Below are 19,414 nucleotides of genomic sequence, written 5' to 3' on the forward strand. Positions count from 1 at the left end.
GCTACCTCATAAAAGGACGTCATGACACTAACGCTGAAAGAGAACATACTCAGCCCATGTCTTACTCAAGTGACAAGAATTACATCCAATCTCCATGAAGCAAAGACGAGGATATTAAGAAGCAGAAACCCCGAAAAGGATGAAGAGGTGACGAGTATTACACATCATTCCTGCCGTCCAGGAAGCATTTAAAACTCAGAGCAAAATCATTTTGCTTTGCTTGACCTGGTGTCAAAATCTCACTCTAAGTGACCCCTCCAACCTCTGACATTTTGTATCAACAGCACTTTGCATTTTGGGACTTGTAGTTTGATGCTTTCTATTAAGTACCTTGTTATCTCAGTCCCAGCATGCACTGGCGTCGGCTTGAAAGGCAGATTTGCTTCTCAGTGTCACACATCTAGCTGATATTCTTTAAGTTTCATGACAAAAATAGATTCTACTTTTAATACAGGATGGCCTGTATATACACAATAACATCTGGAAAAAATGTTGCAGACAAGTTAATTCTACCTAATATGTTTCCACGACCTGGAATGTTTGTGGAGTCATGAAAGCCCCGCAGGACGCTATTGTGTTGTATTTGTGCTGCTGGAATATAACATTATTGCACATTGTTCACAGAATCTGCATATCTTTGCACAATACACATTTAATAAATTACAATAGTGGCTCGTGTAGCAGGGCAGATGTTTCACAAGAAAACAACTTATACATGATGGTCTGTAATTGTGATGGAATCTTTGCAGTTTAGGAACTGCAATATTTTAAAATAGTTCTGTATTGTGGTATATCTTCACTGGCCTAGTCATGCTCACGTTACAAAAACACTGTCCTCAGAAAGAACTTTTAAACCCTTGCAAAGAAATATCAGCTTAATTCACAGGTGATGGATCACAAAAGCATTAACATTTAAGGTAAAAAGGAGAGACAAATAGATACCCAGGTAATTTGTACAAAAGGAAACTAGAACACCTGGATTAATTGCGGCTTCACAGCGTAACCAAATTTTGTGATCCTAGAAAAATATTTGATTTCACTGATGGTCCATTTTCTTCCTTATCCCATATGAAAGCACCTTCAAAACCGTGAATTTAGAATAGCAGCGCTACAAAAACGATTGCGTTTGAATTAATGGATCTAAAAGAATCTGGGCAGAGCCGGCTTTAGAGTTAGAGGCGCCAGGTGTGACAATATTTATTTGTGCCCCTCCACCCATGACACCATTTCCAAACATTCCCTCACCCCCACCTTCCAACAGTGGCACCCATCTCTGTACAGTCCCTCTCTCATACGCATGTCTTTTGTTTTATAGCGGTACTCATGCCAACTCGTGGGTGTCAGAGCACTTTACTGAAGTACGTAGTACTTAACGAGATTTGACACCCAACACTTCTTTACCTCAATGACATGTACCCTAGTTTGTCCACAAAATTATTGCATAAGCATATTATTCTTAAAATTCATATTTATTAAAACCTTAAAATAGCAGCATGATATAAGTAACAATTTTACATATAAACATATAAAAACATAATCACATTGCATTTAAGTTCAACACAAAAAACAATAATTAAAAATAGCAAGAATGTCGACGCGTTTCGGTGTTTACAGCAGATGGTACACCTTCCTCAGGACTACAGTAAATTCTTGAGTATAATACGCAGTATTCAATGTGCGATGACAGCATAAATCCTGGGGATAGAAAAATTCTTATCCACTGTTTCAGTTCAATTTCTTCCCTTCAAATGACCTGTGACTTTGTGCTTAGTGGATGGGGCGTTGGTTGTACTTCTGTATATTAATTTCAGAAGGCTCAGGGTATTCGTTAGATGGGGCGTCCTTTTCTTCCACACCCTTGGATTAACCTGATGCAACCGAAGAGCTGCTTCTTTTTTTATAATTGAAGCAGATTCCTTTTCTCTCCGTAATAACAGCCACACGCCGCCTCCCATCAAGACCGGGTTACCAGGGAGGCGGCGTGTGGCTGTTATTACGGAGAGAAAAGGAATCTGCTTCAATTATAAAAAAAAGAAGCAGCTCTTCGGTTGCATCAGGTTAATCCAAGGGTGTGGAAGAAAAGGACGCCCCATCTAACGAATACCCTGAGCCTTCTGAAATTAATATACAGAAGTACAACCAACGCCCCATCCACTAAGCACAAAGTCACAGGTCATTTGAAGGGAAGAAATTGAACTGAAACAGTGGATAAGAATTTTTCTATCCCCAGGATTTATGCTGTCATCGCACATTGAATACTGCGTATTATACTCAAGAATTTACTGTAGTCCTGAGGAAGGTGTACCATCTGCTGTAAACACCGAAACGCGTCGACATTCTTGCTATTTTTAATTATTGTTTTTTGTGTTGAACTTAAATGCAATGTGATTATGTTTTTATATGTTTATATGTAAAATTGTTACTTATATCATGCTGCTATTTTAAGGTTTTAATAAATATGAATTTTAAGAATAATATGCTTATGCAATAATTTTGTGGACAAACTAGGGTACATGTCATTGAGGTAAAGAAGTGTTGGGTGTCAAATCTCGTTAAGTACTACGTACTTCAATTTAGGAACCACAGAAAGGAACCAACCCCTTTTTTTTTTGCTACTATATTTCCCAGTCCTTTCTGGGTTTGTTTGGGAAAGCTCTCTCTTTTTTCAACAAGTCAGAGCACTTTACAACAAACACACATTAACAGAGGCAATGAATCTTATATGTGTAAATCAGTCTATAGGAAATGTTACACAAACCAATGAGGATTAACGTTCCGAGTTCTGCATGTACACGTTCTTTGCAGCCGGCATATTAACCCTCTGCGCTACTTAAGGATGACTTGAAACTGTGACAAGACAAAACTTCGATCTCTCTCCAGCAGAAACATTATTCACCTGTGTCATCTTGACATTTTTATTGTTGCCTGAAACCTGCTGGACACACAAGGAAGCAGCAGGTGCTTTTAAAACCCAAAGGTATTTCTGCACACATCACCGTTCCCAGGTTAGCGCAGGTGCGGCTGCACCGGTCGCACTGTCCTAAAGCCGCCCTGAATCTGAGTTACATACAGGGTTTACGTGACAACTGTCTTGCGTCTGAGGTATTTAATGATATACCTGTTATTGGGCGGGGCAGGAATGGTATCTAAGGTCATGTTTAAAAACAATCACTTTCAATAAGTACTTTGCAGCGCTATAATGTGCATATTAATGTCAAAGCTCTGCATGCCAAAGAAATACACATTTTTGAAGTTTAAAGAGACTTTATCATATGTTACATGACGTCTGCTGCATAATTCACACAGCAAACATTTCCTGCCCTTGTTTTAAAAAATGTACAAGGAAAAGAGATATATAGCAGTCAGTTTCACGTGAGGCTTCTGGGTGTCATGGCAACATGTGGGAGGGTCGTTGTGAAGAAGATTCTTTGGAATGTTGGTGTTTGAAGATTCTTTGAACTGTAGATGACAGTTGGGGGGAGGGGGGGGTGTCACTCTCACACCAGCCTCAGCTCCGCTCCTCCCCAGAGACGGAAGAACGGGAAGAGCCTCTCCGTGAAGGGGGCCTGCAGGAAGGAGTAGAGAAGCTCCATGGAGACAGCATTGTACAGGGACAGCCGCCCCCCCTCGTAGTCCAGATACACCCCCAGCTTCAGGGGCTTCTCACGCGGGGACAGAGGGGTCTGAGGGGAGCTGAGAGCCGTGTACTGACCCTTCGACCCCCGGACAGCCCAGACTCCCCTCTCAGGTGACCATGTGAAGCCTCCCTTCCTGTTCACAGACTCCGCTGCGACCCCCACATGCCACGCTCCCCCCTCCTGCAGCAGCTGCACCTCCCAGTAATGTCTGCCGGAGGTGAACCCCTCGCTCCCTAGCACACAGTAGTAGGTGGTGAATCTCTTGGGAGTGTCCGGCAGGGTCTGTGCTGTGCCCATCTCTCTCACTCGTCTCCCCCCCTCAGACAGGAGGAGCTGTCGATGAGCCGTGTCTGGATCCAGAGTCACCATCACTGCAGAGAAGAGATTCAGAATTAGAGATTTATTGACACAAATAAAGGCTGTAATTACTGCTTCTGTTGTACATATGATTAATTTACACCACATCTGGAAGGAGCACACAGCGCTAGAGAGAAAAAATGAAACCCACGCAAGCAGAGGCTACAACAAAACAAGAAGGGGGGTACCTTTTATAGTTTACTTTTGTGAAACCGAATAAAGTTTATTTGATTGATTGATTGATTGATTGATTGAACAAGAAGGGGATTTCCTTCAATTATAGCAGAGGTTCAAACTACCAGCAAAATAGTAAAGGGGGAAATAGAGACGAAATGTGTTTTTTTTTAAAGAATCCAGTGACTGCTTTACTTACATATCACAACAAGGCAAGTGGATTACAAGCCTACGTGCATTTTACCCTGGTTTTTCCGAAATAACACCCAAAACTCTGTAAATATCTTTAAAATCTGTTACCTCTGCAGAAATTAAAACTAAAAAATCTGCCTTCCAGTGTGAGTACTTGGCGAAAAGGAGCTTCCGAGCCATGGAGAGAAGGTAAACTCAGGTGTTGAGCTCATTGAAGTCAGAATGACTTAGGGGTTTTGAAGTCTGAGCCGGATACAGTTCCTGAGGGACTGTATCTTAACTCCAATGGGCCACTGGCAGCTAAATGTGTAATAGAGCCAAACACTGTCCTGACAAAGGGCAAGGTTAGGCAAGTAATAGTTGAGGTGCACCAACCATTTAATTCCAACGATAACAGCTTTAAACCTCAACTTTCAGGCTTGGACGGCAAGGATCCTGTCCAGGGAACAAAGCAGTAAATTACTAATGGTATTTCTCTAATAGGGCTGTCGAATTCCATTCGAGTTCGGGAGGAAGACTCAATTGGATGAGACATTTCCACTCACAGGTGGAGCCACAGGCAAAGCCTGTGTTGATACAGGGAGAAGGAATACCTCTGGCTGGCCCCCCCTTATCACTGTATAGCGGGCTGCGCAGAAATGGGCAACAATCGGGTTTTAGTAAGTGAGGGTTTTATTTGATGAAAGAGAATGTCAGTACACTTTTTTCTCGGGTGTAGTCTCCTGGGAGATCTGCTCCTCTCTGGTCTCTGTCTTCGTCTCGGGGTCTCTGTCTTTTTCCGGATGGGGCTCCGTCTCGGTTCAACCAGATCGGTCTCCGTGGTTAATCCGCAGTCGCCTCGGAGGAAAGGATAAGAGAGGGTATCTCAGTACCGGTGACTATACACTGTAGTGAGGGGAAAGGGGTGAGGAATCCCAAAGTGAAACTAATACAATGTCGGTGCACAGGGAAGTGGGGTAGGTGCTGGGAGGGTTCCTGGGAAGAAGGGACAAGGTAGGGATTACTATACACGCGGTCTTCCCCGCCTCCTCACCCATCCCGAGATACGGTCACGTACCTCTGAAAGCCACACGCCTCCAGGTCGCGTGTGGCTGGGCGACTCGTGGTGCCGATGGTCTCCTGGCTCCCGCGCCGTCGCCTGGTCACGCAGTTCCTCCTCTGCCTCGATCGATGTTACTTCGGGTCTTTCCTCCGCCTTCACGTGCCCTCTCGCTTCTCTCCACCACTCTCCTCCCGATACAGCGTCCTCCTCTCCAATTCCCACGCCGGTGAACAAGCACACCGGACTCTCCTTCACGGTCGTATTTACATCCGGGTTAGGCCCCGCCTCCGCCTCGGGTCGCTTCCAGTTAAAGGGCCAGTCCAGGTTGTCTTCCTCGTCACAGCTATACCATTCGGCCGATCCGACCGAGCATTGCGACAGGAGGGGGGGGTCACATGATGAAACTCTCCTAGGTTAGGCCCCAGCCTCAGAGGTGCCTTCCGAACCCCCGACTCCTTCACACACTGTCTCCAGACATCTCCCGACAAGCTGAAGTACTGGACCGCCACTTCCCTTGTTGGGGAGGAAACGACAACAATACGTGGGATATTTTGCTTAGTTCATTTCAAACTGTCATCGAAGCCTTACCGTACCAGTCTAGTAAGTCAGACATCTAGGTGGACTTATTCAATACAAAAGCTCTCTATATTCCAGAGGGCACAAGTTGACACACAATATGTTCCTTCTTGTGTCTGCAGCCCAGTTTTAGATAAACTGGCATCCAGCAGCGGTGTGTCCATTGGGGCGTCGGGTCGTAGCCCCACCAGCCACCATGGACCCGCATCGCAGCCGCCGGCCGCAATCCTAGTAACTATCTTCTAAATAAAATACAGCCACCGGCGGGTGTCAGGGAGAGCAGACAACCCGGGGTCTTTCTACCTCTCTCAGATGCGTTCGGTTTGAAAGTGCAGCCTGAGTTTTCTACCTGACGGAGGTGCTGTCAGGGCCGAGGGGTTAAGAGCTTCTGTGGGACAGCAAGGAGCTATCCATGGCGAGGCAGGAGGGGTCCGAGGTGAGGAGGCAGGAGGGGTCCGAAGAGAGAGGCAGGAGAGGTCCGGGAGAGGAGGCAGGTGGACCTCTCTACCTCACCGAAGATGAGTCCGGGCTTGTGATGCAAGAGATGTCCCCGGCGAGGAGGGAGGAGGTATCCTGGGAGAGGAGGCAGGTGGTGTCCGGGATGAGGAGGCAGATGGAGCTCTCTACCTCAGAGTGAGTGAGTTGGCAGGAGGTATCCCGGGTGAGGATGCAGGAGTTATCCCGGGTGAGGAGGCAGGAGGTATCCTGGGAAAGGAGGCAGTACCTCCGCAAAGTGTTCGGGGTGGGAGAGCTCCTCTCTCACGCGCTGTCTTTATTCTGCCCAGGCACTCTGTCTGCCCCTCCGCTCTCGGTACCTCCCCCTGTCTCTTCTTCTGCCCTGTCTCTGTCACTCTCCCCTTCTTGGTCTTTGCCCCGTTATGTCCTCCGCTCTCTCTTCATCTATATTGAAGGATGTCTCTGTGCACGTGCGCCCTGCTCCTCCTTGTGCCTCGTGCTCTCTGTCTCTCCTTGGTGCCAGCTGCCCTCTCTCTCTCTCTCTGTCTCTCCTCTGCCCTCTCTCTGTCTCTAGTCAGCCCCTCGTCCTTTGCTTCTGGCGGGGTCCGCGCTCAGCCCCCCTCCTCTTTACTCCCTCTCTCCGGGACGCGCTCACTCGGCTCTCCTCCCCTCTTCTCACACTCACCAGGGCTCCCCTGACTCCTCTCCCCCTCCCTTTTTCTCCTCCCTCCCTAGGATGTCCTACCGACCTTGGAGCTGGGGAATCAGGTTTGGGTCTCGGCTTCGGCTCAACAACCTTTGATTCTGGGCAAATTACTTAATCTCCCCGTGTTTATCGAAAATGATGTGTATTGTGATTGGTGTTCATGTAAAGCGCTGCAATACCTTCTGGTCGAGTTCGCGCCATATAAAAACTGCAACAACAAAAAAAGCGGATGAATGATGGGGTTACAAGTACAAACCGAGTGGTATGCGCATGGGGGAGTGTGACGCAGTGGTAGACGGTGCACAGGGCATGGGTGCCATAGAGTGCAGGAGGGCAGAGAGTCCATCATAGCTCAGTGAAAGTGGGAAATGTCGCAGAGTGGGCGTTTTGTTTTGTTCTGCTTTAGAATATGCTGTGGAACCTTTCATGGTCATTGTGTGATTATACTGAATAAGCAGCTACCTATGTTATGCCATCTATTAATGTAATAACTGCACTTTCACAATTGCTTTTTTAACCTTCCTGCTTTCTCAAATTTGCTTGAAAATGCACGATTTTTCTTCAAAATTTGGGGTTCGGGCTCGCTCGCTCCGCTCGCTCGCTACGGTGCTGTATGCAAATCACTTTGCGCCCCACCACTTTGCAATGTCACCCACCGCCCCTGCTGGCATCCCTTCCAAGATTTGTAGACTCTGTTTTGGACGACATTAAGCTGCAGTTAAAGACAACTTCAAAAACAGTGGACATTACCACACCAACCAATTCTGACAATTGTGCTTCAAATAATAAAGTTCCTTGCCCAAAAAAAACAACACAATTAGGAAAGGTTACAGTGGAGTCGAGTGAAGTAATTTCGGAACAGCAGCTAGGTAGAGCCGAAAGGTCTTTAACTAGCAGGTGCCACAGGAGAACTGAAAGCTGTGGTGTCTCTCTGCTTTGTCCACCTCGCAAAACTAGTATAGATCTGGGAGAACCAGTAACCCATATTACCCATACTTTGTTAAGGTCAGACACACTTGAAGACATCACACAGCCGACTAAAAGACAGCGTCAGAGGCTTAGGAAAGCACATTACAAAAAGTCACATTTTGGGAAAGAGTGGATCGCATGCTAGTCAGTCTGGTCAAGTCTACCCAATTTTAAAAACAAGCATTGGAATAGCCAATAGGTCTCGCCTTTGGGACCTTATGAGTGTTTAGCGATCGCTATTGCCATTTCTGTTAGCTTATATATAATTAGTATTATATTATGTATAATTGAACACCTGTATTAAAAAAGAAATGACATAAAAAATGCTGTAACACATGTCTACTATGAAGACGAACCTTGTGGGATGTTTCCGGGTTTTGTGCATGAAGTAATCAGAAAGAAGCTGGAACTGTAGATTATTAAGCTACTTTATTTAGTTATGATGTTAAGTAGTAAGTTGTAACGACAACCCCATCAGGAGCAGCTGTCCTGCTGCTCAGCCCTCACCCAACTGACATTCACAGCACACCAACATTCCAATCATCTTAACATTCCACAAGTCATACATACAAGCTGAGCAGCAGGAAGATATAAGATACAACAGTGCACTTTTATCAGTGCTGGGGCACCTTGAAATCAATCAGAGTACTTGTAGAGCGCGCTACTTACCCGTGAGGGTCTCAAGGCGCTGAGGGGGTGGGGGGGCTCCTCCTGCTCGAAGAGCCAGGTCTTGAGGAGTCTTCTGAAGGCGAGTAGGTCTTGGGTCTGCCGTATGTGGGTAGGGAGGGTGTTCCAGGTCTTGGCGGCGAGGTAGGAGAAGAATCGGCCGCCGGAGGTCATTCGTTGGATGCGGGGGATAGCGGCGAGGGCGAGGCTGGCGGAACTGAGCTGGCGGGTGGGGGTGTAGAAGCTGAGTCTGCTGTTAAGGTAGGCTGGTCCGGCGTTGTGGAGTGCTTTGTGTGCGTGAAAGCAAATGGCAGTGATGATATACTCAAGCTTTAAGTCCCTTGCATGTGAATAACAAAGAAGCTCCCATTAGGAGAATATACCATGCGCTATCGAGAAACAGAAAAGGGCCTTGTGTGACATCGTGTCACTGCCGTTATATTATTTATATGAAATACCGATAGAGATATCAAAATAAAAAAGATTGCTGTTTGGGCATTTAAATTCACAATGGGTAAACCCGCATTACAAGCCGTGCTGTCACTGAATTAGTAAATGTCTTTAGGGATCCATCCCAAACTGAATTTGTTTTTGCATCGACCACAAAGGGGTTCATTTTTGCACAAATATTATGAGCATTAATCTATACTACTATAATAAAGCAGAAACTTTCAGGCTTTGAGGCGGGTAAACTCGGGAACCACTGCACCAATCTACACACCCGATACACCGTTGAAATCGGCAGGGTGTGTAGATGGTTATAGGCTACATAAATAAAAAAAATAAACGTCATTTAAAATGTTAGATTAAAAAAAAAAGTAGTCCCTCAAAAGTAGTGCCGGCCGCGACGTGCGTGGTCACGTTAGGAGCATGGGGAGGAGCGGCGTCTGAGGAGCGGCGACATGGCGCGGGGGAGGAGTGGTGACGTCAGGAGCAGAGGACCGGCGGCGGAGGACGAGCGGTGGACATGGCGCAGGGGAGGAGCGGTGGTGCAACCGGACAGGCTGGAGCAGTGCCGGCGGAGGTAAGGGCACTCATGTAGGGGCAGGCGGGGGACGGGGCAGGCGGGGGACGGGCCGGGCCGAAAAGTCAAAAGTTTGGCTGATGTCTTTAAATATTGACTTTGCCAGCGTATGTTATAACCAGGTTCTCGACGTTGATCATTCCCGGTTTAGCAGCACATGTGTCTGTTATTGTGCCAACAAAGCATCAGTGTACTGTTCTGGATGGTTTCTCCGGAGTGAGCCCTGTGTTGGTTGTTAGGATGGATGGTTATTGCATGCAACTGCAGCGATGAGCCACTAAGACAACAGGAGACCAACCTTGGGGGCTGTCGTGCAACGGATCAACAAGGATGATGTGGTTAATGACTTTCATGCATTCCTGTCTTATCCCTATTGTGGAATAAAGGAGTTCAGAAATTAGGGAATTTCAATAAAACGAAAAACTCTAAACAGTGGTTCCCTGTGGATGTATAATAAATCAGTCTATAAATCAGCTAAAACAACACTACATCAAGAGGGCACATAGCAGAGCACTCTCCTTCTGCCCGTATAGACATTTTTTTTTGCCACATGTGAGGAGTTTAAATTACCACAGTAGAGGTAGAGCCGAGGTCCAGATAGAAAGTAACGGAAAATATAAAACAACAAGGCTACTTATTTTAAAAGCCGAAATAAACAAAAGTAAGAGACTACGGAGCAGCTGTTTCCAATGAGCCCCGTCAGGACTTGTGCCCTTAGTTATAAAGTGTGCGCAACTTCGGCTCCTTTCTCCAGAGAAAGGCATAACTCAGCTCACAGAAATACACTTCTTTCCATCTTTACACGATACATAATCACGCCTATGGCCTGTGCCCTCCTTGTGCGTCATTTCCCTCCACTCAGTTATAGTAAAAATGAAGCAGTCTTTACACCACCTGATGATGAGGCACAGAACATGAATGCATTCACATGTTATGCCTGGTGCATGGTTCAAAATTTTGAAAGGATATTTTTTTTTAATGTTTCACATAAGAGGCTAACTTATCGAGCACATGGTTATCCCTATGGCGGGTCTCACTCGGCCTTATTGGCAGATAAGGGATATTTATTGTTAACAAACTCAATGGTACTTATTTTATTGACCGTGGAAGGATGAAAGACCAAGTGGATCCCCCAGAATTCCAAAATACTTCCATCCGATTAAACAAAGATTACTGCAGGTGATGCATTCGTTTGTTGAGAGATCAGACCGCGCTTATTCCTTTTGCCCCAGAGTCCTCCAACAGAGCCCCACAACATGACGCATCAATCATTTCTCAGGTGGCCGCATCATCGATACTACTATAATAAAGCAGAAACTTTCAGGCTTTGAGGCGGGTAAACGTGGGAACCACTGCGCCAATCTACACACCCGATACACCGTTGAAATCGGCAGGGTGTGTAGATGGTTATAGGCTACATAAATTAAAAAAAATAAACGTTATTTCAAATGTTAGATACAAAAAAAAAGTAGTCCCTCAAAAGTAGCGTCGGCCGCGACGTGCGTGGCCACGTTAGGAGCACGGGGAGGAGCGGCGTCAGAGGAGTGGCAGACATGGCGCAGGGCAGGAGCGGTGACGTCAGGAGCAGAGGACCGGTGGCGGAGGAGGAGCGGCGGACATGGCGCAGGGGAGGAGCGCTGGTGCGAGCGGACAGGCGGGAGCAGCGCCGGCGGAGGTAAGGGCACTCAGGTAGGGGCAGGCGGGGGACGGGACGGGCCGGGCGGGGGACGGGACGGGCCGGGCGGGCGGGCGGCGGTCGGGGAAGCCTGAGGACAAGAAAGAGGAGGCAAATGGTGCACTACAAATGTCAGACAAACGGTGCATTACAGGAGGAAAAGGAGGAAAAAGTGACGTGTAGCCAGAGGGGTTTTAGATGCTGTAAACGTTTGAGCCACCTCGGCTTCCGTAGGATAATCCCATGCTCTTCTCAATGGGTCTCTGTGCTCCGCCGTTAACAAAGTGCTCAACGAAGGCCTACACATGGTCAGGAGAAAAACGGTATCCCCTCGAACGAGGCCATCTTCTGTCAAAAAGGGGAGAGTTTGCTCACATAACTGTCAGCGGTGAATATGTTATTGTTTAGATGCGTTTGCTTCACTATAGGAGATTATATTTATATAGGAATATTTCCTTCACGAATACCTGCGTCCCTTGGATGGAGTGGAGGGAAGGGGGTGGATGACGTGTGCACGAAGAAAAAGTGACGTGTGCAGGTTACAAAAGTGGGGCGGGCGGGGGCCCTGAAGCAAAGTAAATTACAGGAGGAAAAAGTGACTTCTGCAGGTTACCAAAGCGGGGCGGGAGGGGGCCCTGAAGCCTAATTGCTCCCGGGCAACGTCGGGACGGGCTGCTAGTGATTTAATAAAAACAAAGCTGCTCTTGTTATGTAGCTGTATATTCATTCATTCATCTTACAGGGAAAATCAAATACAAGCATTGGAAATGCAATAGGTCTCACATTTGTTTGGGTTAGAGCTAGTGGCATTGTAAATGGCAATGTGCTTTACCTGTGTAAAACACATTTTATGTGTGTGTATGCATGTGTTGTGTAGTGGAATAATGTGGGTTGGATTGTAATTTTTAGTTGCGGAATTGTGTCGAGTGGATTTGTGTAGTGGAATTATGTGGCATGGTGTGCAGTGGAATTATGCAGATAGTAATTATGTGGTATTGAGTGTACTGGAACTATGTGGAGTGAGATTGTGTGTTATGAGTGTAATTATGTGGAATGGTATTTTGTGTTGAATGATGGGATATTTACTTTTATTTTAATATCTTTTCTTTCAAACACAAATACAGTGATGAACAGTAAAAGCTGTACCTCAACAGAAAATGTTCCCTTCAGTGTTGTTAAACATGGGGCAGTTGTGTGAAAACACGATCGGTAGCAAGTCTTAGGCTGACTAGAAAATCCCCTGTTTAATCCCTTATTCAAGATCAGTGTTTGAGGCAGCATGGAAAACAATCAAAACAATATATTGCTGCAGTTAACAATAAAGCCTGAGCAAAAAAGTCTGTTTTGCACTCGTCAATAAAAGTCACTCATAACCAAAGTCTTGACTGATTAAAGATAATGCTTGATGTCTTTGAAGCTCCACCAATGCACATAATCAGACATTAACATGAGCGAGAAGGTTACAACACCACAACATGTAGATGTCCCTGCAATGGTCACTCAATTAAACAGCAATATTCCCACTGTCAGCAAACATGATTTTAGTGAAATCATCAAAAATGTTGATAGTGATGTAATATCACCATTAAGATCATCTGTGACCATGCGCGAGGCCTTGAGCAGGGCTCTGGACCCAGGGTCACCGCTCAGTAGATCCCTCTTTCAACTGAACGACTCCACGCGTTTTCTTGTGCAAGAGATCCGGGTAACAAGTCTCCTGATGGGTGCTGTACATGATTCGGAAGGCGTCTCACTGATGTGTGGTAGGGATACACTCAAAACGACGAGCAGCCCCATGAATCGGCCAAGACAACGACTAGTAGCAGCTGATCAAACCATGCAGAGAACGATTACCAGCTTTTCCTGTGTGAATCCATGTCGTTTATCATGGCTAGCTTAACTAAGACCAAATGTATGTGTGAGTAGATCTTAATTAAATGATGGGAGGGGCACACCACCGTTGGGAGGAGTCCTGTATTTATTTAGACCCTACAGTTATCAGCAGGGTTTACTAGTAGTCAGAACGGATATCCGTCCTTTTCCTACCTGTTTCCTCTACTGCTCTCCTATCTCTCATTCTCCCTCCCTCCAGAAACCAAGGGAACGCCAAGTGTATGCATCTTGTGTGAAATCACCTATACTTCCATGGAGCAGGAAGGCTGGAGTACACCTTCGTTTGACTAAGCCCCTTCCTGAAGAATGAAGAATTGTGGACAGAGGCATGATCAGAGTTGCACACCCACACAAAGAGATGGGCTGCATGTCAATTTCCTGCATTATGTACTGAATGAACAAAGGAACCAAGTTCCTTGAAAGAGTAGTCTGTGTTTTTTCGTCCTTTCACCATTTTCGTGTTCTCAATTATCACAGCTGGAGAGTGCCACATCACTGTTTCCCTTGACATGATGCTGAATTAGCATGGAGGACCATGAGCCGTGCCACTATTCAATATGCCTTGGAGTCAGTAGTAGTCATATGCGTCCCCATACGTGATGTCATTAAGGTCAAAGGATGTGTGATGTCACTTCCGGTACACCTGCCATTTTGGTGTATTGATGTCTATGATTCTGCCCATAGCCGAATCTGTGCACAGCAACAGGTCAGTATGAGCTTGCATAACTTGCAAAAGGTGCCAATGCCTGGTAGTCAAATCGTTGCAATCAAAGCTATTGATCAACAGAATGGACTGCAGGGATTCAAACCTTTACCCCTTGTGAATAAGTCTCTCATTATGAGCCCTAAACCAACATTTGCAGGCACTCAGGGGTCACTTGTGTGTGGTAAAATGAATCAGTCTATCTTGGCAACTAATAAAGCTGTGGAAATTGCTGCTAAGTGACTACCGCACTTAAGGGAGTACCATGTCATCTGTCCATTCAGAACAACCATCTTGTCGAGAAGCTCCCGACTTTGATGCTAAAGTGTCCCAGAAACTGAGACAATAAACAAGCAGCTGTGCATCAACTACAGTGACTCTTTGTCTTGAACTCGGTCTGGTACATGGATGTAATAACTGTTTAATTCCAAGCAAAAAGAAAATCAAATATATAAACATTGTCTGATGTCCACAGCACTACCGCTGCATATGCCAATCAGTCACAATTAGAGAATCCTAATCAAGTTAATGGACATCTCGTATCTTGGTCGGTGCGTCTGCGGGGTATGAGGAACGTGTATATTGTAGTCAACTTGAAAATGCCTCCCTGACCAAGCCCACACAGGGGCAGCAATAATGGAGCCAGCAACGGGAGGGGCTGCTTAGCAGATCCGCTCTGGCCACAGGAGAGGGCAAGGTACGCGAATGGTAGAAGGGATGAACAACATAAGAGGAGCTACGGGCAGTCTCATGGTAGAGCAAAAAGATGGCGGTAATTAGACGAAGGGACACTTAGCACAAAAGGGAGGAAGGAAAGGTGCAGAGCGGCATGCACAAAAAGTAGACGGGCGCATAGTAGTGGTTGTGAAAAGTGAATAAATTCCAAAATAGTTCCGAACTCAGCCAAAGTAGTAAAACGCCATTGTATAATTGGTCATGGTGCTGTGGGACAGCACCGCTACTCTTCGGATGCTCACACACAACACAAACAAGGGTGCAAATGTTTCACCTGGGAGTGCAGGCGGTGTACTCGATTGCCCAGCAACACGTCGTCAGAGGCTGGAGGTGATCAGGTATGCCGCCTCATGTTCCCAAGACGCTCTCCGCTTGCTCACGCTGCCTTGTGGCAAATCTATATACACACTTCTCTCTGCTTATAGGGAGAGCATCTAACAGAACAAGCCCGGGAGTGGTGCGTGCATGCGTGCTCGCGAGGTCTTCACTTTTCAAGCACTGCAATTGTGCTTGTGGAATGCCGCTGCTCGATCCTGCAAGGTGGATGACGCCACAGGCACGAGTGCATCGCTTGAAAAGTGAAGACCGATGGCTAAAGGCCCTCCTAGAGCAGCGCATGCACGCTGCCTAGGCGAGACCTAAAAAATAACTGCTAACAGAACAGAATCAGTTAACACGCTGGGAGAGGAGCAGGACCGAATTCAGATGGCAGATACTCACAGTGAACAAAACGGACCCCAGTCGAATAAATAGTGACATGATAATCAAACCCTTATTACAATTAGATCCAACCTTACTACTGGAAGTTTCCCCACTACTGGAAAATAAGAGTCTTAAAGCAGCAAAGTTAGAGCAGAAGCAAGAACTAGGAGGAAAGAAAAGGCTTACAAGAGGTGAAGCTGCTTCTCAAAAATAAACCAGGCTTCGACAGCTGTCCTTCAGGTAGAAAAGGATGAGAAATCTTGGGGCAAATGTTCTGCAATTGGGGTGCATCTCAGAGGTGCTAGAAGGTGATCTGTACTAGTCAGTACACTCTATTAGAAGTCACAGAGTGACAAAGCTACTTCAAATACTTCAAAGGTATACAGTAGTAATCAGTACACCGCAATGGATGCTGCAGGGAAGGAAAGCTACTAGAGGTATACAGTACTAGTCAGTACACTGCGTTAGATTGTACAGAGTAAGAGAGTTATTAGAAGGTATACAGCGCTAGTCACTACACTGCGTTACATGGTACAGAGTGAGAGAGTTATTAGAAAGTATACAGTACTAGTCAGTACACTGCATTAGATGGTACAGAGCTACAAAGCTACTCCAAGCTATAATGTAATAGCCAGTACAGTGCATTAGATTGTACAGAAAACAGAATTGATCCAAGACATACTGTACTAGTAAGTAATCTATATTCGATGATACAGAGCGAGAGAGCTACTCAAAGGTATACAGTACTAGTCAGTACACTGCATTTGATGGTACAGAATGACAGATCTACTCCAAAGTATACAGTACCAGTCATATACTACACTGCATTGTAGATGGATACACTACATCAGTGTAGATATATGCGCTAGGTTAGTGTAGGTGCATGCGCTAGGCCAGCGTGGGTGCATGTGCTACATCAGTGTAGATATATGCGCTACATTAGTGTAGGTTCATACACTACGTCACTATAGGTGCATACGTTAGATCTGAGTAGAAGTATGCGCTAGGTCAGTGTGGGTGCATGGGGTAGCTCTGGGTAAGTGCACGAACTACGACATTATAGGTGCATGAGCTAGGTCAGTGTGGGTGCATGTGCTAGGTCAGTGTAGATGTCTGTGCTAGGTCAGTGTAGGTGCATGCCCTAGGTCAGTGTAGGTGCATGCCCTAGGTCAGTATGTGCTGGGTCTTTGCAGACACATGTGTTAGGTCACTGTTGGAGCTAGAACTCTGGAACACAGAATGAGTTATGCAGTACATGCCAAATTCTGAGGTGCAATTCCATGCCATCCCATATTTTACTATGATCCCAGCCCATATCACATCACACCATCCCATTATAACGTTCCATACCATACCGCCTTAAGATACCATTCCATAAAACTCCAATCCACACCATCCAATCGCATCTAATCCCTTCCTGCCCCATACCATACCACCATAGCATTCCATGCCATACCGTTCCATAGCACACAACACCAATCCACACCACACCATCCCATCACACCATATTACACCATGATACCAACCCATAGCACACCACACCATCCCATCCAATCATAACGTTCCAAACCATACAATACCATACCATACACAATTTCTTCCCTTCCTATCCCATACCATACGAACATAACATAACATTCCATACCATACCACACAAAACCATACCATACAACATCATTTTCATGAACCATAACATACAGAGCTAATCGTCACAATGATATTTACCTTTATAAATCTTCACCACCATCTCTGGGCACTGAAACTTCATATTATTACACCTGTAATAAATAACACACACATCATCTTTGTATTAAAGAGCAATGACAGCTACAGGAACAAAGGATGAACATCACATACGACCTGTATTTGAAATAAGATTCAGTATTAAGAGCAGCGCCTGCGGACTAGAGCTCAGTGTGAGTTACTGTTCATACACAACAGACAAAGCTCTAACGATATCCAAAAGTACCTTTAACATCTTATGACAGGATGTGGGTGTTCTAAGGCAGATAGCTCAGTGAGACCAGTGTGCTTCATGTGAGTCCACGGAGTGCTTCAGATTGGGTCGTCTAGGAGCGGTGGTCAGCTCAGTGAGACCAGCGTGCTTCATGTGAGTCCACGGAGTGCCTCAGATTGGGTCGTCTATGAGCGGCGGTCAGCTCAGTGAGCAGGGGGCTGACTAACAGGTTACATCTGCTTCTGGTGGAGTCTTGTGTATATAAAGTACACACAGCCGGAGATTGGCCCCAATAATGCACGCATGGCTGGAGGGGTTACGTGTGCTCCTAAAACACTACAAATCAGATGCCACATTAGTTACGAACATATAGCCAATCAGGTAATGAACAAGTGGTCCGTGACTGCTTTAGAGAAGAGTAATTTATAGCTTATCATGTGTGTGTTGCTTAATTAAGTCAAACACTGGTCAGACATACCAACAATGAACACAACAACATACCCTGCTATCTAAGATAGCATTTTTCAAAACGTACAGTCAATGTAAAATATGAAAGCGTCAAAGAATTGTTTAAGTCCAGTATATTTAATTTCATATACTTGAACCAGATCAAAAGGTAATTTATACAAAAGGAAGGTACAAAGGTTGCTCAAGGGATGAGAGAAGAATGGGGGTGCTCGTGATGGGTAGGACAAGGTGAATGGTCACTAATATTCAGAGTTTATACATTTTTAATGCTTAGGCAATGGACTGGTAAAGAGACCAGTACAGAAAGGCCTGTCCCAAACAGATTATTTATAAAAATGTTTACAGTTTTTTGTAAATGCATAAATGCAACATCAAGTGAAGGGGGTGGGATGAGATACAGGCCGTTGATGGGTGGGGTGCGTAGACGTTTCGACTCGGCTTGTGCATAGATGGTGACTTATACCTCCACTGCCAGACTTCTTCAGGACGAATGAGGGGGCAACCTAGGGGTGAAAGATCAACTGCGTTAATTGGCGCCTATTACCCAATCCGGGAGAGAACTGAGTGACGGTGTAGTACTGACCTAATCCTACTAAAATTAGTATTGGTTGACTGATCGTGGCTATCCCGTCAGGCTCCTCAAGAAGGCACGTAAGAGGGCCTGGTTTAGCCACAGGGAGTATCTTCTGGAACCTTAAAGCAATAATTCCCAGACACAGGATCGATTAACTTGTGTAACGACCTATTACAGCAAGAGCAATGACATCGGAAAACTGTGAAAAAACATTGCCTCCTGGTTGCTGACGATCTGGGTATACCAAACCCCACCATGCATGCCTTAAGAAAAGGGAAAGGTATCAGGGACTTTTTGGTGAAATCTTTACTTCCACCCAAACCCAACACTGTCCAGTTACCACTATGGAACATCACCCCCATCAAGGGCCATTTTACGTGTCTACACGTACACAAATAGGGATCACACCAATTGTAACTCCTCAGGGGTCATATAGGCCATCTCATGCCCCTGTAACTTTTTATATATCGGGCAAACAACGCAGAAAGTCAAAACCCGTGTCTTACAACACTGTAGTAGAATACGGTGTGGGGTACAAAGTGCCCCACTAGAAGAACACTTTATCACCTTCGGGCACTCGGCCAAGAGCCTAAAAGGGTGGGTGATCGAAAAAAGTCCAAAGGAACCCAAGGGGTGGGAATTTCTCCAACACCCTGAACTATTGTGAGTGTAAATGGATTCACACATTTGACACAGCACTTAGGGGGTTGAACGAATCCGAGGAGATAGCCAGACAGGCGGCTACTTTGAGTATTGGCTAAACACCCCCCCATCCAGAACCTCGATCCTTAGACCTGCACATTCTGACACTGCACATATAGCTAGTAGGATGTATATAGGAAGGCTATATTGCTACCCAGCACCGACTTTATAGTTTGTAAATAGGCAGAGTACATTAGAATCCTTA

General features: G+C 45.7%; 1 protein-coding gene across 1 annotated transcript; it reads right to left on the minus strand.

Annotated features, from left to right (window-relative positions):
- Positions 1-3,249: 3,249 nt before the first annotated feature.
- On the minus strand, positions 3,250-18,025 carry LOC147710181 (E3 ubiquitin-protein ligase TRIM39-like). Its single transcript, XM_086920867.1, has 3 exons — positions 17,478-18,025; positions 17,234-17,286; positions 3,250-4,009 (listed from the first exon to the last, which is right to left on the minus strand). The coding sequence occupies exons 2-3, from the start codon at positions 17,274-17,276 to the stop codon at positions 3,498-3,500; spliced, it is 555 nt and encodes a 184-aa protein (XP_086776993.1). The 5' UTR covers positions 17,277-17,286; positions 17,478-18,025; the 3' UTR covers positions 3,250-3,497.
- Positions 18,026-19,414: the final 1,389 nt, after the last annotated feature.

Source organism: Lissotriton vulgaris, chromosome 5, assembly GCF_964263255.1.
Source record: "Lissotriton vulgaris chromosome 5, aLisVul1.2, whole genome shotgun sequence".
Lineage (NCBI taxonomy): Eukaryota > Metazoa > Chordata > Amphibia > Caudata > Salamandridae > Lissotriton > Lissotriton vulgaris.

Coding starts and splice junctions, on each gene's coding strand:
- LOC147710181 (XM_086920867.1), bottom strand. CDS start 17,276: ATGAAGTTTCAGTGCCCAGAGATGGTGGTGAAGATTTATAAAG. Junction 4,010..17,233: donor GGTGGTGAAGATTTATAAAG/GTAAATATCATT, acceptor TCTTCTCTGCAG/TGATGGTGACTCTGGATCCA.